We start from the raw sequence: 25,787 nt of genomic DNA on the forward strand, positions 1-25,787 counted from the left end.
ACTGCATGCCATGCTGGCCCCAACCCAGATGGGTCAAGCCAGCCATGTAGACCAAGCACGGCAGTGCATGCCTAGAATTCCAGCTCTAGGGAGGCTGAGACAGGAGGATCACTATGAGTCCGAGCTGCATGGCAAGACTCTATACCAAATACATAAATTTTTTTAAAAAGCAGGCATTTAAACTCCTACTAAATTAAGGAATTATGCTCAAATCATTCCAAAAAATGAATGCTGAGGTGTTCCTCAAAATTCATATATTAGAAACTCAATCCCCAGTATGGGTGTGCTGATTAGTTTAAGAGGTGATTAGGTTTTCTCTTAGGTGAATGGATTAAAACAGTTGTCCTGGAAATAGGTTAGTTACCCCAGGAGTGGGTTTCTAACAAAAGGGTAAGTCCAGCTTTGCCCTTCCCACCTTCTCTTGCCCTTCCACCACAAGATGATGCAGCTTGGAGGCCCTCAACTGATACAGCCCCTTAATCTTGGATTTCTCAGCCTCCAGAACTGTAAGTCAAATAAACTTCTATTTTTAATAGGTATATGCTGAATGTCACCATATATATTTTAACAATATTGAAAATAAAATATGAACTCATTAGAGCTGTTCCCTTCAGCTGGCTATGTCAAGTGGAACCTTCTGACAACTGTATCCTGGCTTTAATGTGACATAGTATTTTTCATTTTTGATGACAATTTTGATGACATCTAAACAACAAACTAGCAGCTGTAGATTCAGAGACACCAAGAACATTTATAGGTACATATAATTTAAGATTGCAGTCTCTGCTTCACTAGTTCTCTCTGTTTCCACCGATGAAATGCTTACTATAACATATACTTTTAAGGAGTACAAATGAGTGTTTTAATGCTTTATTTTGCTTTGAGTTTTTATGCTTTAATTTTTTATTTTGCTTTCCTAATGTACCTAATTGGTTTATTCCAGGGGTCTTACAAAGAAACCTCTATTTTCTAAATACTAAAAGGGCTTTATATCTTCATCTATTAAGGATGCGGTAACATCATACCATATACCAGATAACTTATAAACAAAAGAAATTTATTTCTCATGGCTCTGGAGGTCAGAAGTCTGAGGTCAAGACACCAACAAGTTCAGAATCTGCTGAGGGCCTCTTCTCAGGTCACAGATGCTCCATCTTGTGCACCCTCGTATGCTAGAAGGTGCAACTCCCTTGGGCTATTGTATATGGTACTAACCCCATTTAGGAGGCCTCCACCCTCATGGCCTAGCCACCTTCCCAAAAGCTCACTTCCTTGTATTTTAAGGAAAATACAAATACTCAGATCACAGTGGAGAAAGTGTGAAAGTTGATAGTGTGAAGGAAGAAGAAGGATTTCCAAGCTCAGGTCCCGGCTTCCCTAGTTCTATATCCATAGACACAGATGTGCCTCTTTTGCATCATCTTTCTCTTCCTCCTCCCTCAGCCCATGCCATATTTCCTAAAAGTACTCTATGAATTCATTGTAAATCTTATTTTGGCAGTGTTTTCTATGAAACCTATGTACTTAGCTCTTTTAGGGAAATATTTGAAAAATGTTTGTTCCTCATCTTAATTTATTAAGAATTGTTAGAATAAAGGGCAGGGAACAGAAGTAATCCAAACTACAATACAAAGAAACTGGCTTTGTCTTATAAATGTATCACAGAAATTCAATTTTTAAAGCAAGATTGAAACTCTGCACATATAATATGCTCTCTTTTCCTAGTTTTAAGAGGACTTCATGTAAATCAAGACTAACACTAAAAATAAAATCACAATGGCATACTTTAACTGGAGAATTTATCCACTTGTTCCTCTAAATAGTAACTTCTAGTGAATATAAAAACTTAAGTTGGGATGGGGAGGAAGAGAAGGGAAGAAAAAGAAGAAAGAAGGGGACAAACTTTCCAAGAACACAGCCATGACCAAAAATGAAGAACAGCTGAAAATGCATCTTGACATTTTTGTTAGAATTCTAAAAAGTGCTTTCCAAATGGAAAAGCATCTATCATTCAACTATTACTATTTTCTATTTCATACTCAAAACAACATGCAAACAAAAGAAAACACAAATTTCCAGATGACAAGAAAATGTGAGACCCAAGCAGCAGCACTTTAATCAACAACTCTTACCTGGGCACAAAAGACTGAGTACAGGGTTTGATTTAAAGGGGGTGAGACACCCATGACTCAATACAGACAACAAAGATGACTGTTCATTTCTCCAAGGATGTGTAGTTGTCTCCATGAATGAGCTTTTGATGGTCCTCCTCCCATTTTCATTCATTTTCCCCTGCAAAATTTGAAACATCACATGTAACATGTGGTACTGAGAAAATTGTGACGATCAACACAGTCAAAGAGAAGGAGATGATTTCCTTCTACCCCAATCTTGGCATTCCACCAGACCTTGGGGTCACTTGGTCTGAGAGCCTCTTCTCCTAGATTCCCAGTACTAAGCAAGGGCAGGCACACCTGTGCCACTTTCAGCAAGTTATTTGACCTCTCCATATGCAGATGAAGATACTCAGAGTTATCCACTCCCAGGATTATTGCAAGTTCTTACAGCCCTTGAAACACAGCAAATGTGCCCAAACCAGTTAGGTAGTATTGAATTAAACTGTTAAGCATGTCCCTATCAATTATGTTCTATAGAACAACTACTGTTGACCATGGACAGGGTCAAGTATTGAATTGGGGGGTTCTCCAAATTGCCCATCCTGAAGAAATGCACAGTAAAATGCAGAGATTTTTTTTTTTAAATCTTAAATGTGCTCCTAAGGGACTCTTTTTTTTTTATGTATTTGGTTGTTACAGGGTCTCACTATGCAGTTCGGACTCATAGTGATCTTCCTGTTTTCAGCCCCCCGAGTGCTGGGATTACAGGCGTAAACAACAATGCCTGAACTCTGTGGCCAGCTCAGCCTGCCCTGGGGGCAGAGCTGGCATACGTTGCCAGGGATTGAACCATGGTCCCTGTGCTTGCCTAAGGTTGCCTAAGCAGGCACTTTAGTCTGCTGAGCTATCTCGCTGGCCCAGGAACTACCAAGCACCATTTGCAGAGTTAAAATAAATTGTCCTAGAGTGGATAAAGTTGTTTTAAAAGATCCCCAGATGATTTTAGGGAACTGCTGACCTAGGGTGTGCCTATGAATTGCATGCCCGGTCATTGCTTATTATGGTCTGTTGGATTCTGATGTGATGAAGAGTTCCTGGGGTAAAGTGAGGTGCATAACTGTAACATCAAACAATATCCCCAAGAAGCTGGTTAACAAATTGGGGACAGAGGGAGTCTTCAATGGTGAAGCTTGGCTCTACCAACTGAGATGGACTTATTTTCAGTTTTAGTTGTGACAGGTAGAAGGGTCCCTGTGAGAGGAAGTAAAATGGCTCCTGCCAGTGGAGACAGGTGAGATAAAAAACCATACCAGCTCTGTCCAATAAAATATGACAGGATCAGAAAGTAGCACTTCAATTAATTTTTGCCTTTTATCTTTTATTTTCCTTGGTGCATTTCTTTCTCGCTGCTCACAAGATTTAGAAGTTTTGGGGCTACAATTCTTGCAATTATCTGAGTGAAGTCTGGAGTTCCTCAGTGACCATCCAGTTGAAACCACAACACAAAGCCTAGGCCTGTTCCTGGCTGGAGGCTGGCTAGCCACACAGTAGAATCTGAGATGACACAGAGGCTGGGAAATGGTCAGATTTCTTTCCCTGAGAAGAGGCAGAGGGCCCGATTCTGCCCAGGGGGCTAGGAGTTTCACAGGGTTAGTTTTCTAACCTCCTCCTTAGAAGAGGGGTTTTTAGCGGTCAGTCAGTGGACATGCTTGGTAAAGGTCACAGCACAGGGCAATCATCATGACTTCCAAGAGAACTAGTGATCATCTAAGGTGTTTTAGATTTTTTTAATTTAAAAAAATCATTTATTTATTTACTTACTTATTTATGCAGTATAGGGTCTTGCTACGCAGCTTGAACTCCTCCTGTCTCAGCCTTCCCAAAGTTGGGATTAGAGGTGTGTGCTACCATATCCAGTTGTGGTGGCCAGTACGGGGCACCCAGGATTCCAAGGCTGGCACAGCATTCAGTACCAGGGATGGAACCTGGATTACTGTGCTTGCCAGGCAGGAGCTTAGACTGCTGAACTACCCTCTCAGCCCCACTTTTACATTTGTGATGATTTTGAATTGTTTGGTTTACTTGGTGTGTGCTAGTGATCACCACCCTAAAGTGTACAAAGGATAACTTGCTTAACAACAAAAGGATCAAGCCCCCAAACAACTAGGAAAAGGAGGAATGGATATATTTTAACTCTTTCCACCCATTTCCTCCATCCATTCCCTGATCCCACCTGGTCAAACAATTGGATTCATTGTTTTTGGTTCAAGAACTCCGGAGGTGTTTGTGGTTAACAATCTACTTCTTAAATTTCCTTGCCACATTGAGATTGCTGAGAAACCTATGGGGAGAAAGCCTCTGAGCAGTGCAGAGCTGCTATGGAGACAGGAAAGTGTGGGAGCCACGACGCAGTCAGGAGAGCCCTTGAGGAAAACAGGGCTGCATCACACAATGAGAATGGGGTACTGTCCACTGTTCTGCTTTTATCCACTTGACCTTGCTTGTGTGGCTCTTGAAGAATAAATGCTCTGTTTGCTTAAGTTAAGCCAGAGTCACCTGGGTGTCTTTACGAAATCAGGAGAAGCTTCCCTAGCAGAACCCGTCATCGGGATCCCTCCCTCTTCAGGAATCCATGACTCAGGATGTGGGGGTTAGTAAAAGGATAGACCAGGAAACTTCTGGAAAAGGCCTAGGAGTGGATTCCAGACCACTGGGTGGGGATTCTGGTCACACAGGAAGTCCATTTTTCAAGAAAGAACTCAGTTTTCCCCCTTATCTTACCCATGTTGAAATCCAATGCAGTCTGGCATTTGGTATCTACATGGGTTACATTCTAGTATGTATTTGCGTGCTATTCTGTTAGCAACCTAATAAAAGCACAGGTGACTATTTTTGCAACCAGAAGTTAAGTGGCTCAGAAGCCAGCCTTTAATTACCACGCAGTATGTTTTGAGGTAGAAGCCTGCAGAACAAGCAGTGAGTGGGTTGTCTTCCACACTGCTCTACACAGAAGGTAGACAGCCCTGACTAGCCCTGGGGCAAGGCAGTTTCCGTCCTGTAGCACAACTTAACCTCAAACCAGTCTTGTGGGTGCCTGATTACAGTGAAAGCCCCACACATTATCGCACATTCCTTTGCTGCTTACAAACTTGTAATTATTTTGATGGTGTCAGCGTGAGGACTATGCGCCACCAGACCACCGGCTCCCAGCAGGAGGCGTTCGAGGGCTGTGTCTGCAAACTCCAGGTAGGAGGCGAAGGGTGCACGTGTAGACGCCTGCTCCCTCTCCTCAGCATTCTCCCATCACACATCCTCGCTTTGCACAGGCAGCAGTGTTCAGTGAAAGCATGGGCTCTGCAGCCACACTGTACAGGCTTATCTCAGCTCTGCCAATCTCTAGATAAACTGCTTTCTACACGTCATTCACCTCTCTGCATCTTAACTTCCCAATCTGAACTCACGGTAGTACCCATTTCATGGGATGGTTGGGAGAATTACGTATGAACTCACTCAGCACAGGTGAAGCATTGAGACCAGCTGGTGGCACACAGAGGCATGTCCTAAGGAAGAGCTAAGAGCACTGTTAATAAAATGGTGGAGGTGAAGTTCCCAGCTTTATTTCTGTCCACAGAAATCCAACTTGCCACTACCCACAGGCAAGAATGCCACCCCAAAAAGAACCGTTGTTACTATCCTGGGCCTGACTTAGGAAGAGAATAGGAAAAAATAGCTAAGTGGTGATAGCCTTGAAATACAGCTATTTGCTAGACACTTAAATTGGACAGTGGACTTGGTTCCTCATTGAGTGTTCACTTATAAGATATATGTACTATGTCTGCAACTCTCTTGCTGCAGACCGCAATGGAGGGCCACGTAATCTACAGACCACGGTGGTGCGAGTGTGGGAAGGCAAGCTCTCATACAGGACGCACATCGTCAGACTAAAAGTTACACGGGATTCTTTGTATTGCACTAAACACTGAACATAAAGTAGCAAGCAGCACAGCGAGTCCTTGATCTCACAAAGGTTTCATTCTAGAAGAGAGAGATTTTAAACAATAATAGTGTCATACTTTAAGAAAGAAAAGTGCAGAGTACTAAACTGAATGTTGTGTGAGGAGGGACTGTCATAGAAAATCACGAGATCTGAAAGGTAAACAGGAGTTACACAAGAAGCATCAGGAAGAAGTATTCTAAATAGAGAAAAAAAACCACACACTATATGCAAAGACCCTAAAGTACATAGAGTTTGTATTTATGGAGCTGAAAAAAGACTGAGGACCCCTCAGATGAAGACTGAGGGAAGAGAGACAGCAGGAGGCAACGGAGTTGGCAAACATACACACTGTCATTTTACAAAGTGAAGGAGAAATATAGTTGGAGGTCTCCTCCATTTCTCCTGCCCACCACATTTTTAGCTACTTCATTTACAACAAGAAATTCTGTTAGCAAATCAAGAGAGCGCTTAAGCTGCTTACTTACATAAGACAACAGTTAAAAATATCTCTCTTCATGCTGTGGGTATTTCTTCAGTGGGTAGTTTGGTCTTTCCAGGATGTAAGTTTCTTCAGAGTTAGATTCTTCCTATAATGAAAACATCCAACAATTACATTGCCTGGAATGTAACAGAGATCAGTAGTATCCAGATGAATAGCTTTTTGCATATACGACTGTGCTTCCCATATATGAGATTTGCTATGTGTGGATGTAGATTTTCTCCCTCTCTTTCTTCTTTTCTTCCTTCTGTCCCCCCTCCTTTGTTTCTTTCCTTTTTTTCATTTTAAAAGGATTCCTTCAATTGGAAGAGAAAATATTCCCATAGTCATGATAACCAATATTCATTTATAAGTATCTTCCCATAAATCTAGCATATCCCAGTACTTAATTATAAGCCAAGATGACCAATTCAACTACATGGATGGTTAAATAGTAACCTTTCATTTTAATTCCTTTGAATTAAATTAGAGGTCACTTTGCGGTATGTCTGTCACAGATACGAAGTATTAGATATATCTATTGCTGGATCAGGAATATTCCTCAAACTCCACTAAAAGTCAAACAGTCAAAACCACCAATTTAAATTTTAGGAAAAATAGTAATTTTTTAAATCATTCATTTATTTATGTATTAGATACAAGATCTTGCTACCCAGCTTGGACTCGTAGTGATCCTCCTGTCTCAGCCTCCCCAGCACTGGGATTATAGGCATGCGCCACCACACCTGGTTTCAGGGCCGGCACAACACACCTGGGAACCCAGGGCTGGTGTGGAATGCAGTACTGGGGATCGAACCCAGGTCCTTACGCTTGCTACGCAGGTGCTTAGACTACCAAGCTATCTCCCCAGCCCCAATAAAATAAATTTTAGGAAAACATTCTTCCATATAGTGGTCTTACACAAACCACATGAACAGCAGTATTTTTCTCTGGACTGGGATTCCCATGCAAACAGGAAGGCAAAGTGATGCAGTCCAGTTCCACTGTTTGCTCCGAGTCCTTAGGAAGGACCCCCAGTTAGGACCACTGCTTGATAAATGCAGTGCACCACATTTGCCACTGCTCGGGCCTTAGATCTGCACTCCAGTCTCTGTCCCAGTGAGCCTGCAATGACTCCCAATCACTCAAATACCCCTACCACACACTGCTAAGGGTCTATCGAGATGCACTTCTAGGTGGAGCTTAGAGGAGGTGACCAGATCACAGGGGCTTGATATTCATCAGTGGACTAGTCCACTCATAAGTTTATAGCTGGGTATGATGCTGGGAGGTGAAGCCTTCTGGGAAAAGGTGGGTCACTATGGGCGTGGTCTCCGAGGTTTACATTTCTCCCTTGATCCTTTGGTGCTTTCTGCCGGCCATGCATGGGCTCTTTCCCCTCCGCCAGCCACTCTGCCTCAGAGCCAGCCCACTATGTACTATTTGGAGCCCAAATAAACCTCTCCTCCTTTAACTTGTGTACTCTTAGACCACCATATATTCTCACTGGTAAGTGTAACAATTATACATGTATTTCTGCATTTACTTGATTCATGTCTGCCTTACCTACTAGAATGTAAGTTCCAGTTTCAAATTACTTCACCAACACAGTTTATTTATATCAGAAACCCTAACCTTTGGGTGCTGTGGAATTCTGGGGGACATCAGACCACGTGCCCTTTCATGGATCTTCTTCCACATGGACTGAGAACTAGGACGGCACCTGTGCAACAAATTGAACACCGTGATAAGTTATGCAGCTATTAAACGGCACACCAACTTAAAGTATGGAAGAGTTGATGCTTAAAACTTGATTGCAAAAGAAATGGCATGAAAAATGGTACATATAGCATAGGAAAAGCACTGAGGAATAAAAATAACCAATATGGATTTGCTGGGGTTTTTTTTATGTATTTAGGACAGGGGAGCCAATATATTTAAAGTGATTTATGCTTGGAGGCTTGGCTAGGAGGTGTTCTTTTCTTTACACCCTACTGTGTTTTTTTTTCTTCTTTCTTTCTTTCCTTCTTTGTGTGTGTGTGTGTGTTTCCAACTGTTTCTCTAGTGAGCAAATCCTGCTTTCACATTAAAATTCTTAATCCATAAATTTTCATATTAAAATCAATCTGCTATTTTCTTCCACAAGAATTTTTCTTTTCTATCTCATTTACTTTAGGCCACCTGGACCCCAAACTTAACCAGCATTTTCTCTTTCGAAAGGCACTGCTAACACTACTCTCTCTTCCTGTAATGTTGCCACTTCCCAAGCCCCAGCCCTATTCTGATTAACTCCTACTCACCTTTCAGAGCTCAGTTCAATTGCTAATTTCTCAGGAAAATCCTTCCTGAGTCTTTTTGTTGTTGTTTTGAGATATGGTCTCACTATGCAGTTCAGGCTGGCCTTGAGCTCACTTTGTAGTCCAGGCTAGTCTCGAAGTCACAACGATCCTCCTGCCTCAGCCTCCCAAGTGCTGGCATTACAGGCATGCATCACCACACTAACCTTCCTGAGCCTTTATTTGAAGGGGTCAGATAACTTCTCACCCACATTTGGCATTATATTTACCTATACCTCAATCATAGTATTTCTGCCAGGGCATCCTGACATTTCTAGGTTAATGTATGTCTGAAATTGAGACTAAAACTCTGGTTAATAGTTTATCCCCTATAGATGGATGACTATTTTGTATCTGTATATTCAAAATGGTTAGGATAGACATATAATTACATTCTTCTAATGAATAGAGGGATTTGTTCTAATAGTGTTTGTAAATAGGATATCATGTCTGCATCTTGTACAACAAATAACCACTAGGAAGACAGTATGCAAAGTGTTAATTGTTGGAACTGTCCTACCAATTTGATTTGAAACTGTCTCATTACTATTTCTCAATAAAATTATTGAAAGAAAAAAGTTTAGCCCAAGGCATAGTTGGTATTGAATACCACAGTAGTATTTAAAAGATATTTGTTGAATAATAAATTCATTCATCCATTCATTCATTTGTATTCATGGAAAAGGGGAGAACCAAATCTTAAATTCTGAGGTATAACTAATAACTAATATTAAAAATTTACATAGGGGCTGGGGAGATGGCTCAGTAGGATAAGCGCTTCCCTGGCAAGCACAAGGGTCTGAGTTCAATCCCCAGTTCAAAAAAAAAAAAAAAAAAAAAAATTACATAGCATGGGGCCAGGAAGATAACTGGCAAGCACAAGGACCTGGGTTCGATTCCCAGTATAGCATGCCATGCTGGCCATGGGCTGAGCCAGCCACCAAAACCTGGCATGGTGGCACATGCCTGTAATCCCAGTGCTGGGAAGGCTGAGACAGGAAGATCACTATGAGTTCAAGCTGCATAGTGAGACTGTACTGAATAAATAAATAAATAATGATTTTTTTAAAGTACATAGCAATTTGCTAATGAAAAGCACAGATCTAATGTCCTTAAAATGTCTACAAGATTTTAATAATTCAGATGACACCATTATCATTTATTAATATATAACTAACATTGGAAATGGCAGGAGCATTGGGAATTGAGTTGCTGTTATGACTACTATACTAATGACTCCCTATGTGGCTGCCCGTCCCCTTGATTCTAGTCCCATCTGTCTGCCCACACAACTGTCTATGACAAGCATGTTTCACTGATGTCCAGGGAGACTCAAAAAAGGACTGGCTCCATACAAATTCATTGCCAACCGAGGAAAACAACTCAGCAAAATGACAGCATCCCCTAAAGCACTACTGTGCTGAAGAGAAGACCACACAGACCATTTCTATAATCCTCTAGTAACGTCTAAGATGATAAAAATATTTTGAAGTTATAAATTTACTATTTACAAACAGCCACCAGGTAGATAGTGTAGATACTTTTTCTTAGATTTTGAAAGTACCAAAGCAATTCCTACATTTGAGTGCAATGTAAATGCGTATATTTGCATATACTGTAAATATATACATCTGCATTATATGCATGATCCTGTCCACATTTAAGAACTTACTCTTTGAAAATGATGAGCCAACAGACAGAAGCAGTACTGTATCCTCATTGTCATTTATCCACATGGTTCCCCTTCTCATGCAGACGGAAGAATAAGTATGTGTGATGCAGGGAGGTGACAGTCTCCAAACAGTGGAGATGAGGGCATGAGCTTGGGAGTGTCCCTCCCTCCTTGGGGACTACACTGTCCCGGATAAAGGTCCTGCTAATGGGTTTTGTATTTCTTCCACTAAAACCTGGGGCTGATCATCACTCCAAAATTTGTCTCCCAATTCATCTCTATCACTTTGGCCCCTAGGATTTCAGAATCAAGCTAGAAGAACCTCGAGGGTGCTTCTCAGGCAGCTATATGCTCTTGGCATGCCGACTGGTCCTGATGATGCTGATGGGGGAGGAACAGAAGCGCGGAGACCTCCACTATTCCAGAAGCCTGCCTTATTATCTCTCTAAAGTCAATGCAGAATGAAGTCTTCCCCAGGCATATAAAGGGCATGTTCTTCCCTGGAAATAGCTGCCTTCAATATACTATCTCTGGGGCCATTCCTGTGGAGTTAAAGTTCTCCATCTTCCCAGGACTTTCTAGGATACAAGCCAGGTCAATGGTGAGACATGTTAGTCTCCATCATAGCAGATCGTGACCTTATTTATAAACTCAGAGTCCAAACATGTCCAAAGTTATCTGTTTAAAATGACTATGAAGGGCTGGGGAGATGGCTCAGTGGGATAAGCACTTACCTGGCAAACACAAGGGCCTGAGTTCAATCCCCAGTTCCGCAAAAATAAAATAACTATGAAAAAAAATAACTTTGGGCACACAGTTATCAGAAATAACTAATCACTCAGTGCTTGGTAGTCAGAATCATGTTCCTAAAGTTACCTTCCAAGCCAACACCTCAACTTGGCTTAAATGGTCCCCCTTAGACTGTTATGCCTGGCAACCAACACTCCCCCAAATCCACCTGACTATTGGAAGTTGAACCTGCTCAGCCTCCTTACTCCCAGCCCTCATCACCACTAGGTCTATCATAAACCAATCTCCGCTCTCCAGAGCCCACAAAAAAGGTCACCTCCTTGACAGGACATGCCTGAAGTGCCACTCTGCTCTCTACTCCAACAGCATTTATCTGTATAATCCAAGGAGTAGAAAGCTGCCCTGTAGAAAGCTGCCAGTGTACTTGTTTTCCCCACACACAAACTCTGTGCTGGGTTGCATATTCTCAAGAAATGATTAAGAAATGTTTCAAAAGTTAGTGTTTCATTTCAGACTTAGGAAACTGATTATTAAGTTTGTTCTAAGATACCTTTCTAACCATGTAGAGTCCACACTCACACATAATTCCAATCCCATTTAATTTTATGAGAGGTTTATTTTTTGGTTTTGATGCCAAGGACTAAACCCTGGGCTTCCAGCTCACTAGGCAAGCAATCTACCACTAAGCCAAATCCCCAGCCCCTCCCATTTGACTTTGACTCCAAAGATATGAAACAGTTTTTCTGCCAAACAGAGAAAAATCTGAAAACTGTCTAAAGACACCCAGAAAGACTGGGTGAATGCATGCATAAACCATCAAACAGATTTAAGGACAAAAGAGACCTCCCCAGACCTCCCTTCTGATAGAATTCTTCTCCTTTGCGCATCCAAATCCTACATTTGGATTGTGCTTCTGTTGAGCGCATGCCACAAACCATTTGATATTTAGTGGGATGAGGTTCTGTTAACCCTCTCACCTAGCAACTAAGTCACTAGAAATCAAAAACCTCGTAGTCCTGCACCCTGCCCATAATGGTTGCCCAGTAAGTGCACACTCAATGCAGTGTCTCAGAAAAGCTTGCTGTATTGTTTCTATGGAGTTCAAGAGACTGGGTTTTCCTGAGTTCTGGGAGCAAAGAAGTACACTGTGGCTGAAAGAAGACAAACCTTTAGTCATCCCATTAGTTTCAGAGGTGAGGAAACTGAAATCTAAAATGCTGAACATTTGTGTGAGACCATGCAGCACTTAGAGACAGATGAGCAGGAGAGCCCTAACTCCCAGTCACCACCAGGTGAAGATTCCTTCCACTCCTTGTTTAAAATCAATTCCATGTCAGTCTTCCCATCCAGAATAATCCCCCCTACTTTTCCAACCTGCTGAATTCCAGGCTGGTAGCAAAAGTGCAAGCCAGGAGGGGACAGAGGCCAGGCACAGCAGGGAATAAATATATCCCAGGCCACTGTGCTCTGTGTGCCAAAGCTGAGTTTTAAAAATCTATGTTGCATACTTTCCAGTAAAGTAGATGATCAACAATTCACCATAAATTAATATTTTATTAAAATACTTGATGAGGCTTCAAGTGATTTAACATTTCAATAGTTAGCCTATTAATTCTGCAAAACATTAAAAGTGGATTGCCACTTTCTTAATCTACCACAAAATGTAAATTCCTATTAAAATTACAGGGCCACTTTGGTTCTAGGATATTTTTACAGTGAGTCTCTTTGTAAGAGACTGAGTTATTCTGGCATGGGGACTTCTTGTTCCCAGCATTAATAATGCAGAGAAAATAGACTGGCGCATCCTTCATTTGAAGCAGCGACCTTGTCTTCAGTGCCATTCCTCCGCCTCTTCTGACTTGCGCAATACTCAGGTTTCCCAGAAAGAGGGATTTTCAGGGCTAACATAGGTCTCAAGCAAATTGGCTGGTTTCCTTTCTAAGGAGCATGGTTTGGCAAATAGAGATCCCTGCTCTGGTTCTCTAGCCTGATCTCTGGGCAAATGCAAACATGCTTTTATCATCTGAGATAGTAATGTGGATAAACCAAGAAACTAAGTATCTAGAAAATAAAAATGCATTCACATGCTAATAACATGCATCTTTGGGTAGTAAAAACATGAGTGACTTTTTTTCCTTCTCTTTTGTGTTGGTCTATAAATTTTCTACAGTGAACATTTCTATACCAGTAAAACCAAAAACTTCAGTTTATTTTTATCTATTTTTTATTATGTATTTTGGTACAGGGAATACAGGGTCTCATTACACAGATCAGACTTGTAGTGATCCTCCTGTTTTCAGCCTCCCAAACTCTGGGATTACAGGCGCGTGTGACCACGCCCAATCTCAGTCCTCAGAGGACCCTGGGGGTGGGGCTGGCACGCCAGGGATCAAACCCAGTCCCTGTGTCTATCTAAGCAGGTGTTTTAGTCTGATGAGCTATCTAACTGGCCCAAAAACTTCAGTTTAAAATGTTATGACAGAAAAAGAATAAATAAAAGATATTTATGTATATATACAGGATAACTTAGATAACTATATTGCTGATTTCTGCTTGTCTACTGAAAGAAACAGTTAATGCTTAATTTTTTTCTTTTTAATTTCTTAAAATTTTTTCTTATCAATTTTGTATTCTTATATCTGGTAATCTAAACAACTAATTTGAAGACAACATTATGCAATACAACATCCATTGTCAAATTCCTATTATTATGTTTAGTGAAACTCTGAATTGTTTTTAATTTTTTTTTACTATTTTCTATTCCCTTTAAATAATAAGAAAAACAAAATTTTACCAGAGATAAATATATAAGTACTAGATAGACTAGACTGTATAACAGTTAGGAGTCTACCATATTCATGACGAACACCCTGAAACATGCTTTCCAGAGAAGAGGCTCAATTCTGACTTCTGGGTGGATTTCATAAGGCCATCATTTTTTTTTCATCTCTAGGTTTCACTATCTGAATATTCCTAAGAAAACACACTGAGGACAGGTTATGCCTGCCAGACCACAATGCTCTCTTCAGGCAGAGACCGGTGCTTGGTGCTGACCTTTCTTGGAGGAGAAGCTGATCCAGAGGGCTGGGAGACCTGGAATGCTGGCCGTTGGTGAAGGAAGCTTCCGGGTGGAAATCAGCATCCCCTTGGTTACAGGGCGAGGACTTTCCAAACTTACTTGAGTCTAAAGGAGATGGTGATGTTTTTGGCAAAATAATCCGTTCATCTGGCTCTCTGATAACCTGAATGACAGTGTGCATTATTCTTTAGTTATACTTTTTGTTTCATTTGGTTTGTTTGTTTTGCTTGGCTGGGCTTAAATTAGAGCTAGGGGTCAGGTAGAAGGAAAAGAAATGGAGGTAAGATGATATGATATAGGCCCCAGGGATCTCCTGCAAATAAAGGAGGGGCTACAGCACAGAGGACTAGAAACAAAATGCTCAGGAGTTGAGGTCAAGGAAAAATAATCAAAACTCTGTACATTTTGCATATAGTAATTATCCAAATTAACTTGTGCTCTGAGCTTGGATTCTGAGGGTGGCAGATTATTGGTTCTAGGAAAGGATAATTTTTAGCAAAATATTTAAGTGCCATGGTATAAGAAGCATGGTATACTCCATTTTCTTGTTTTACACCTATTTTCACATTGTATACTGTAATGTTGACAAAGCTATCAAACTTCAAAAACAAGTCATTTATCACCTCTGCGTACATGAGGCGTCCCAGTAGAGAAAAGCAGTGAGAGTCACTACTGATAAAGTAGGTATTAGGCCTAGATGCGCACCCTCCTTGGTAATTCATCCCACAAATGAAAAGAGGGGAGCAAACCGACAGGCCCCAAAGCAAAGTACAGTTCTTTGTACAGGCCCTAAACTAAAGCTGTTCATGTAAACAGCATTAGCTAGAAATAAACTTTCTACTGCTGACTTCAGAATGCACAGTAATTGACATATAATAACTGCAAATAAATCATTCCACAAATGCTACTTCTAAAATTACCTTTACGTTTGCTGCAAGGCTGTCAAGAGAAGAAGCTAGAAGAAAGAGGAACAGGTGTTTGAATGACTCATTATGACCAGTTAGCCCTAAAACTGCTGTTGCATTTGTTCCACAGCAGTACAAAAAACATGAGACAATGAATGAATTTTTTAAAGAACCTCAATGCTCCCTTGCAAATTATACGATCATTATTAAGTCTCCCTTGAGTCACTCCAATTCTGAGTTGTTCTACCCTCTTGAGATCAACAATGGGGTTTTATTTTTAATTATGCCACAGATGAAAGGAGGCAGGGTAAAAGCAAAGCTAAAAGTGAAGCAGTAAGTTGACCACCCTTAAGCAGACTTAAAGCAGAAATAAACTAAATCTGCACAATGTGGCCAGGGCCTACAAGACAGCAATACAGATCTAATACAAAATGCATATGCTCTGCCTCTTCCACCCTTCTTTGCAGTTTTTGTAGACTCCTATTAATGCAGCAGCTCCTGAGTATATTTTTCCAAGGTAGACACAGATGTTACATTGAGACAAAGAATACATAAGAGCTTAGGGAAACACTATGCAGCAAAAATGAAATTGTTATGATTACCATAAATAATTATGAGACGCATGAAGACCTAGTACCAGAGAGCAGGATGGAGCCCTAGCAAGTGAAATAATAAAAACACACAGAGAAAACAGACATGATTGGGGGGAAAATGCTTTTTAAATAAGTATTTGTAAGACAATGATAAGCCCATCGTGGCACCCCCAGTATGGTTGGGGCTTAGGCAACCACAAAGGACTTTCCCTTGGCTGCTGATTCCCTCATCGCTGGCAATAACACAGACATAAAAATTGATTTTTTTAAAGCCTGGAAAATTTCATATCCTCTGGGTATACAAAACTGTGTGTCCATTTTGCCCCAGGAGTTCTCTTCTCTCCTGGCCTAAGCTGGGCAGCAGCAGTTCTAAGGTTCTCTGCAGCTATCACCACAACCCTGACTTCTGCCCTCGGATACCCTGCTACCGGTTTTGAGCACCCCCTCTCGTGGGAGAGGTGGCATTTGCTCCCTTGCTTCTCAGGCTGTAACCCATGGGACTGTAGTTGTCAGTGTCACCTGGAGGCTTATTAGAAAAGGACCCGAGGCCCCACCCAGCCCCACTGATCAGAACCAGGATTTAACAAAGTCCCTGGGTGATTCAGCTGTGAGAAGCACTGCTCTGTTCTACCTTAAGCCAGGATGAATGTGCTAACAGGTGACCTGGGCAAAGGTCTGGCCTAAAGGCTATAAGAATTCCAAGGGTCGGAGCCCAGAGGTCTGAATGTCACCGCTACATACAGGTATGCCAAAAACTTCACATGTGACCTGCACACAGATTGTAACCTCTCTGGAACCTTAGTTCTCCACCTACAAGATTAAGAAATGACAAAGACCAAGCCCAGCGTGATGTATGAGTCCCACCACATCCAAGTCAGCCTTAAACCCAACCTGTCCTCCCCCAAAAAGGACATTTGCTGTCACTTGATTTCACTGTACTAGGAAGGACAATACTTTTATAGGCTGCGTGGGTAATTTTTAATTCACAAAACTTAAATTAAATGTCAAAGGTGATGAAGCACTTTCTGCTTCGAATGTAATACTCTGTCCTTGATCAGCTACTTTCAAAGAGTCCCTAAAGCCTGAGAATGCTGGCTTTTGTTACTGCCAAGACTCTGTAGCCCTTAGAAGTAAAAACCTTAAGCCTACGTTAGGGAACTCTGTCATAAGGAATGGCCCAAGTCCTGTCCTAGCAGGAGGCAAGAGGCCACCATCATCCATTCCTAGCCTAAGAATCTCGGTTAGGTCCAGGAGTGATGAGCTTGGCTGCCACAGCCTTCGCTATTAATCCATTACATACTGCAGTCATAAAAGACCTCTGGGATCTACGACAACCCACTGACTCAGTGTGTGGTCCAGGAACTTCCCCATGGAGCCTCAAAATCTTTCAAGAAATCTGCAAGAACAAAATTGTTCTCATAGTTATACTAAGACATGGTGTGGCTTTTCACTCTCATTTTCTCATAATCTTAACAAAAGATATAACAAATCACATCATCCTCATCCTGATGGCTAAAATTGTGCTTCTGATAGTGCATTATATTTTTTTAATTCCTCTGTTTTAGTTTCTAACTTGCTATTGATAGGCATTATGCACATCATCAATAACAAAAAAATCTTTTGGGGATCATCAATAATTTTATGTATTTGGTACAGGGTTTTACTACACAGCTGGACTCACAGTGATCCTCCTGTTTTCAGACTCCCCAGCATTGGTATTACTGGCATGCGCCACCCTGCCTGGAATCAGTGGTTGGCTCATTGTGCCCGAGGGCAGGGATGATGTGGCATGTGGTATAGGAGATCAAACCCTGGTCCCTGAGCTCGCCTGAGCAGGCACTTAGTCTGCTGAGCTATCTCACTGGCCCAATAACATTTAAAAGGGTCCTGCAGTCTAAACTTTTAAAATTCCTTCCTTTAACATAGCTGTTTCAGTTAGAATTGGCTTCTCTCCTTCCTGACATAGAATCTTGGGTAGCACACATTATGTCTCCTGATGGCCATCAATCTCCTGACCTTTCCATTCAGAAAGATGGCAAACAAAATAACTGTTAGCTGTCAATGCTGCTTTTCCAAGGAGGCTGCACCAGGTCAGCTGCCCTTGGCTCTCCAGCCCAACCAGGGAACAGCTTCAGCCATCACATCCTTACTCAACAGCAACAGTACCCAGCACAGCCCTCTTTAGTACTAGGTGATCTTTCCAGTAGATGTCTTCTCAGCTGCCTCTGTCCCCTGGGAATTCCCCTGGGGGCACCAAAGGTGGAGAATCTTTGGGAATTAGTCACACAGTTTTCAGCATAACTTTGATTTCTCAGAATCAAAGGCAGTAAGTAGGGTACACCGGTTCCCAAAAAGAAATGTACCAAGATAGCAAGAAACTAAAGTACCTCTTTTCATCGGAAGTGGAAAGTTTGAAAACTTTGATTTTCTTTTAAATTTCTGTGGGTGAGGCTCACCAAAGGGCTTGGCACTGTCCACCTGAAAGCAAAAGAAAGAAACAAGACTTGAATCTATGGCAGCCTGTATTACCCTCTCACTACCCATCATGTCTTTTCCTCCTCTACCACTGTGCAGGTCAGAAAAGAGAAGGTTGGAAAATAACCTAAACCATAGTCCCTAAGCAGGTTACATGTTATAACCAAGCCAAGATTCATCCCTATCTTCCCTGAGGCTTCCTTAGGCTAGAACATTAGGATATGAACTGGCAGCATAAAGAACTATAACTAGATATGCATTATATTCTAATACTGGTAGGAATCAAACACAGAGAGCAAGCAAAGGTCTATTTCATTTTTTTAAGAATGAAATAGAAATGAAATTCTATTTCAATTTTTTAAGACAGGAAAGAATACCATGTTTCTTGTCTCCCTGGCAGCAAGTGATTGCCACAGATGACATGGTAGTCCTTCATGACCCCTTCCAGACCATGTCTATATTCTCATTTCAAGAAATGCATTGATTGAAACTTACAAATTTACAAGTTTTTACACCAACAGATCCTCTAAATTTTAATGCTTCTACATAAGGGAACACTATATATCATCAGGAAATCTGGCTAAATAAAATAATTAATGAATAAAGTCACTAACAAAAGAGCTTGGGACATGGCAAAAACTAAGAATTTGCTAAATAAAAGAAATATCAAGCAAGTTCTCATTCTTTAAGAATTCCAACCATATCTTAAGGTTACTTAGTTTATAATGACAATGGACTAAAGTATTATACAAAAATTTACACAGAATGTAATATACTTTTTGTAAATATGATCTATTAAAATATTGTATTATGGGGACTGGGGAAATGGCTCAGTAGAATAAACGCTTGCCTAGCAAGCACAAGGGCCTGAGTTCAATCCCCAGTTCTGCAAAAGAAATAAAATAAAATATTGTTTTATGAAAAAAAATTTACACAGAATGAAATAAATCAGACCATCCAATAAACTCAAATCAACAATCCCGATCATGCCAGGCAGGCCCCACCCCGGGGTGTGCTGAGACAGTGAATGAGACTGGGCGTGGTGGCATGTGCTGTAATCCCAGAGCTTGGGAGGCTGAAGAGCAGGAAGGATCACTACAAGTCTGATACACTAAAACAAAACTCAAGTCAACAATATTTTTATGGAATCATGTTTAAAAAATTTTGCTCAATTTTTGCCAGACGTCTTCACTTAGGCCACAAAGTTTTCTATTTCTGTATCTATGAATCAATAGTATCTGCAGATACTTATTTGGTAGTTTCTAACCAAAAAGGTCTGTTCTACCTAAAAATCAACTTTTTTAAATTTTTCTAGGTACTGGAGATTGAACCAGGGTCTTCATACTGAGCTACATCGCCGCTTACACTACTCAGGCTGGGCTCAAATTTGTGCTCTCCCACTTTGGCCTTCCAGAGTTCTAGTGCATGTACTACCAGGCCCAGATCTAATCAACTCTCCATATACTTACCTGAAGGGCACCTTGACTTTGAGACTTACATGCCTCATAGTCTGTTTAAATGCATAAACATCACCACTAGTGACTTTAGGTCAAACTATCAACTTGACATGCTATCAACAGTTAGTATTTTAGAGAGTAAGCTGCTACCTAGACCATGGAATAGTGTTCATGCAGAGTATAAAATAATATAGAAAATATTTTAATCAATAATTACCTGGACTATATCAAGAAGTATAGCATATACTGTATAACTGCAAATATATATACATATATATAGTTTAATTACAACTTCGTGGGGAAAAAACAAAAAAAGGTGAGGAAAATATATAGTTAGTCTATTATGCTGATGAGCCTAGGGATAATTTATTTTCTCAGACTTTTCTATATTTTCCATTACTTATGTAGTACACTAGTAAAAATATTTTTAAGAGATCTAGAGTAATGAAGTCTGTCCACTCTCTCCTATGAGCTAAATCTAAGCTACCTCTACTTAAGGGCTTTGAGTTTGGCATCATTACTTCTCCGTGCCACAAAGACACTTTCTCTCTTCAAAGTATGGCCACTGGGCACCAATCTCATTAAGAAAACTGGAGCAATTTTCTTCTAACTGGTGAAGTCTCAGCCTTTGTTATACATTTGCAACTCCTGGCAATTTCTCAACTCTTCTAAACAACAGTGAGTTATAAATGTAGTCATCATACTCCTTTAATAATTTTCCAAAATAAAAAATGAGGTGGTTGACATTTACTGAATATGTTCTCTATATGAGACACATTTATAGGAGCTTACTTTCTAATAAGTGAACATAGTTTAACAACAGTTATTATTCAATTTGAATTCTCTATTTAATATTACCCATTTGGCTTTGTGGCCTAACATTCCTTTATTCCACCCTGACCCACATCCTCACCATTACAAAGTACTCTGGAAAAATAACTTGAGACTCACATGTCTAACCACAAATGGAGGCCTCCTTTCTGCAGCGAATCTGAAGTCATTTCCAAGGTTCAATTCAGCCGGCTGATCCAGGAAGGAACATCTGGTGGAATACGGAGAGGGTGCCTGGGACTGCATGCCTTTGGCTAGTCTGTCAGGATTATTACCCTTCAGCTTCACGCGTATATCATTTAAGGGGAACGCTGGTCCATATGATGCTGAGAAAGGCCTTCGTGACTTGTATTTTTCCTCCTGAAATCAAAAAGAAAAAGAACTTTTAAATTTAAAAAATCAATCAGAAATATAGCTATATTCAATTCAACTTCTGAAAACTAATGCAGAAGATCAACCATCTCAGGTTTACAAAACATGAATTTAAGGAAGGCATTTCTCTGCTTAGTCTTTTCTCTAGTTCAATTTAATACCACCAAAACTTATAATAGTATATTATATAAGTGAGATTTATTTTAGGGAAAAGTTAGTGTGTGTCTCTTCTCTCTCTCTCTCTCTCTCTCTCTCTCTCTCTCTCTCTCACACACACACACACAAACACACACACACACACACACACACATTACCTGTAAAGGTATATGACATACTAATAAAGAGAAAATGTCCAGTCCAGTTAATGCCTAATATTTTCTCCTTTTCAAATTTTTATAATTTTTGATCAATTTTGCATGCTTATATCTGGTAAGCTGAGCAACTAATTTAAAGACAACAATATGTAATACAACCATTTTTGAATGCCTGTAAATTTACTTAGTGAAATTTCACATTGTTTGTTTGTTTGTTTGTTTGTTTGTTTGTTTGTTTTAACTATTCTTTTATTCTCTTTAAAGAGAGAAAATATCACAAACACTTGGGTCCAGAATTTTTTTTTTTTTTTTTTCAGAACCGGGGATTGAACTCAGGCCCTTGCGCTTGCCAGGGAAGCGCTTATTCCACTGAGCCATCTCCCTGGCCCCTGGGTCCAGAAATTTTACTCAAAGAATTTATTCTAATTAATAACTGTGGGTAAAATATAGCAATAAAAATGCTTATAGTAATTTTAAAAATAAGAAACCAAATGTTTCATTGAGTAAGCAAGTTGAGTCTCAGCTGCAATGGCCCCCTCAGCTTTATGATAATATTGACTGAGGGGTGCTGCAAACTCCCTTTTTACTTTTCCAGTCATTCTGCTAGCACTAAGAGGAAAACTGAGGCTGGGGAGGACAGCACTGGCCACTGCTGGCTCTGCATTCTGTTCCCACTGGCATCACCCCCAGCACCAGTTGGACAGGAGCACACGACTCCAGCTGAAAGGTCCCCCCACAATGCCAGAGCCAGCCTCACTGTGCCCTCTCAGACAATGGCTCTGCTGACAAAAACCCTAATGGGAATGTGGGTCCAGACCCAAAGGAAAACCTTCACACAAGTGAGCTGCTGTGGCACTAGCACTGAGCAGTGCTGTCTTTGGAAGTCAGAGCCCCAGTTTATTGGAGTTCCTCCGAATGCCTGAGGAAGCACCTAGGAAAGAGCCCTTCCTCATAGGTCCGGTTCCTGATTCTGCGATGTCACTTCAACCCTCTCCGCTTTTGGTGACCCAAGCTCTTTCTTCTGTTTCCCCAATGCTAAAGTAAAAAGCTGTACCTTGAAGTTTTTCCTTCTTCCTCCCTCTCTCTCTCTCTCTCTCTCTTCTCTCTTCCCTCTCCCTTCTTTCCTCCCCCTCCCCTTCCTCTTCTTCTCTCCCTCTCCCTCTCTCTTTTGTAGTCCCCTTTTAATGTTTCAGTCCTCCTAAACCTCATTTAGCTTTTTTAAAAACTTACATAATCTCTTTCTGTATTAGTATCAAGTACTTCTTTTTGGTTTCTTGACTGGACCCTGATGAATGTATCAGCTGCGCACTCAACAAATGAAAAACAACCAGCCTGCACAACCATGGCTCCTCCATGTACTACAGTACTATAGAGCCATACAACACCTGGTGGCTTAAGAATATTTAAGGGCATGGAAAATATTCATGACAAAGTAAGGGTACAAAATGACTTGTAGTAATATGATTCCTATCTTTTAAAACAAAGTGTGTGTGTGTGTGTGTGTGTGTGTGTACAGAATATGAGTCTGTACAAAAAAATTAGTCATGCTCTCTCTAAATGATAAGAGTACAAAATGATCTTTGTATATTGTCCTTTGTTCCTTGTATGTATTTTATAAAATAATATGGTACTACTGTTATGAGAAAACAAAAGTTATTTATTTAGAAATTAAAAGTTCGTGTGGATAACCCACTACTATTATGGACTACTACTGGACTATACTGGATTACTTTGCTGAATTCATGCACTTACAATATTTGAATGGCAATAGAATGCCCATCTCTGACAAAAGTAAATAAAAAGGGGGATATAAATGAAGGACCATTTTATAGTGAAAATATATATATACATATTGTATATTTTCCATTTTATATATTTTGTATATCTGTATATACAAAATAGTTAGCATGGGTAGTAGAGGGGCAGCATCTAAGAAGAACGCAGCCTTTTTCCCTGAAGAGACCAGAGTCTGAGAGAATGCATTCACATAGCCACATTCAGTTCCTGTCGGTCCTTCTGGCCTCACACACCAGATTCTTGGAGCCAGGCTCATCCTAGAAAATGACGCCCAGCAGAATCATACAGTAAAGGAGAAAAACTGGCTGTTCCATTTGGTGTGTGGAATGCGTGGAGCATCGCACTTGCTCCTGTCTGACAAATATCCTTATGAAGAATAAGAAACCATGTGACCGGAGGACAAACACCAGTGGAAGCTGGAAGCATGCCTTAACTGTAGGCTCAAGTTCTCACAGAGAAGGTGATCTGCAATCAGAAGACCAAACAACCATGATGGAGAACTTGAAAATGAAATTAGAACATAGAAGGAAATTGTTGCTTCGAACAAACAGCTCTGTCCAGACCGTCAAGGCGCTGTGGAATGGTTTTCTAGGAAATGAGCCATATTTCAAGTGCTCGGCAGCCACATATGGCAGCAACTCTAAGGACATCAGAGCCATTGAGTGCATGAAGCAGAAAAGCCCTGGTTCTACCTGCTGGAGGTGATGACTCAGGAAGCTGAGAGAAGAGAGGCCAACTAGAACGGGAGTGGTGAATCTTTCTCCTTATGTTTTTCAAGAGGAAAAGCCATAGTTTGATTTTTGTTATTGTTCCCAGCACTAATATAAAGAAAAACATAACTTTTGACTCCGCTACCCTTAATCTCCCCCAAAGTGACATTTCCAGATGTTTTTATGAATATATATATATATATATATCCAGAAGTGTATCTTTCATGTACTGTATTTTTAAAATTAATGAAGGGGAGGGGGCTGGGGAGATGGCTCAGTAGAGTAAGCGCTTCCCTGGCAAGTGCAAGGGCCTGAGTTCAATCCCCGGTTCCGCCAAAGTACTTGGACTTTAAACCACACCTGTCAATTCACTGTCAAAATAAAAGCTGGTTATTTAAAAAAAAAATTAATGAAGGGGGCTGGGTAGATGGCTCAGTGGAATAAGCGCTTCCCTGGCAAGTGCAGGGCCTGAGTTCAATCCCCAGTTCTGCCCAAAAAATAAATAAATAAATAAATAAATAAAATTCATGAAATAGTGAAAAAACAAAACAAAATAGTTAGCATGGATATACTGCTACTTTCTCTTAGTTCAATGAGAAGAAAATTTTGAACTAATAGTGTTTAGACAAGATATCATGTCTGCATCTTGTAGTGTGAATAACTACCACAAAGACAACAATATGCAATGTATTAACTATTGCAACTGTCTTACTAACCTGTTCTGAAACTGTCTCATTAGTATTTCTTTCTCAATAAAATTAATAAAAAACCTGATGGAGATTCTCGGGACCATTGCCTTGACCATCCTGTGTCTATCGATGTACGGTTTTGCCCCTGCCATGTTTCCTAGCTTTTCTCCTTGCCTTCTCTTTATTGTTTGGTCCCTAACTTCTTGCTTTCCACTTAGTTGTGTTATGCCTTTCAATTTTATTTCTTCTTTTCCTTCACATATAAGTAGATACACCTTGAAGATATACTCATAAGTGAAATAAACAAGACCCACATGTGTAAAAAAAAAAAAAACAGAAATGAAAAGTTCAGGATGGGAAGATACCTGGGTGGCATAAGCACATGTCTGGCAAACACAAGCCCCAAAACCGGGTTTGGTGGCACATGCCTTTAATCCCAGCACTAGAGAGGTTGAGATAGGAAGATCACTATGAGTCTGAGCTACATAGCAAGAACCTGTATCAATAAAAAAAAACAATAGTTTGTGTTTCAAAATTTCTGGGAACTTTGTGCTTTCAATGAACATTTACAATATGATGTGCACAAATTCAACATAAAAATTTGAAGATATATGTTAAGATGTTAAAACATTAAAATGGTAGAAAATAAAAAATAGACTAAATATTTACTATAAACACAAGTAAACTGGAGAGAACAAACACTAGATAAGGACAAGTTAAAAAGCAGCTAGCTAATGCTATCCTTAAAATTAAGTACTAGGAATTTTTCAGGTGCATTTAAGAACTCTGGTGGACTCTGGGCAGCCTGCAGGACTCTGGTAAGCGCCCCCAGTGCACAGGCATGGAGCTTCTGCTGGTGCCAGTTCAAACTTTTAAAAACTTAGGAGGCCTTTGAATGCCCTGCAAGATACAGTAGAGCTGGGATTTGTGGGCCCAGTACATGCAGGCATGGAGCTTTCCTGGTGCCATTTAAGAAGTTTGGTGGGCTCTGGGTAGCCTGTAGGACTCTGTCTGGGGAAGCTTCGAAAATGCCAAAACATAGGAGTAAAAGGCAATCTCAATCCTCTAGCCCACCCAGAATAAATCCAGGAGACAAAGACATACAAGAACTTGGAAATCACACACCTGAAATCTCTGAAATGATAACAACTGAAGTAAAGAAACAAGTCCATCAGGCTATAGAAGAAATAAGACCAGAAACAATCTCTCAGGTCA

The 25,787-nt window shown here is 40.5% G+C and overlaps 1 protein-coding gene across 9 annotated transcripts in view; it reads right to left on the reverse strand.

The window, feature by feature from the left end:
- Positions 1-2,104: 2,104 nt before the first annotated feature.
- Spata6l (spermatogenesis associated 6 like) overlaps positions 2,105-25,787 on the reverse strand; it is a 99,400-nt gene continuing 75,717 nt past the window's right edge. For 8 of the 9 annotated variants that reach the window (XM_023721912.1, XM_023721910.1, XM_023721908.1 and 5 more), the window contains 7 exons: positions 20,811-21,050; positions 18,315-18,405; positions 15,350-15,384; positions 14,405-14,592; positions 8,228-8,315; positions 6,600-6,701; positions 2,105-2,292 (listed from right to left, as the gene is read on the reverse strand). In XM_023721912.1, coding sequence (XP_023577680.1) covers positions 6,612-6,701; positions 8,228-8,315; positions 14,405-14,592; positions 15,350-15,384; positions 18,315-18,405; positions 20,811-21,050 — 732 coding nt within the window. In that variant the 3' untranslated portion in view covers positions 2,105-2,292; positions 6,600-6,611. The remainder of the gene's footprint in view (positions 2,293-6,599; positions 6,702-8,227; positions 8,316-14,404; positions 14,593-15,349; positions 15,385-18,314; positions 18,406-20,810; positions 21,051-25,787) is intronic. The other variant, XM_023721907.1, reaches the window with a different exon arrangement.

This window comes from Octodon degus, unplaced genomic scaffold (genome assembly GCF_000260255.1).
Source record: "Octodon degus isolate 3935 unplaced genomic scaffold, OctDeg1.0 scaffold00087, whole genome shotgun sequence".
Taxonomy (NCBI): Eukaryota; Metazoa; Chordata; class Mammalia; order Rodentia; family Octodontidae; genus Octodon; species Octodon degus.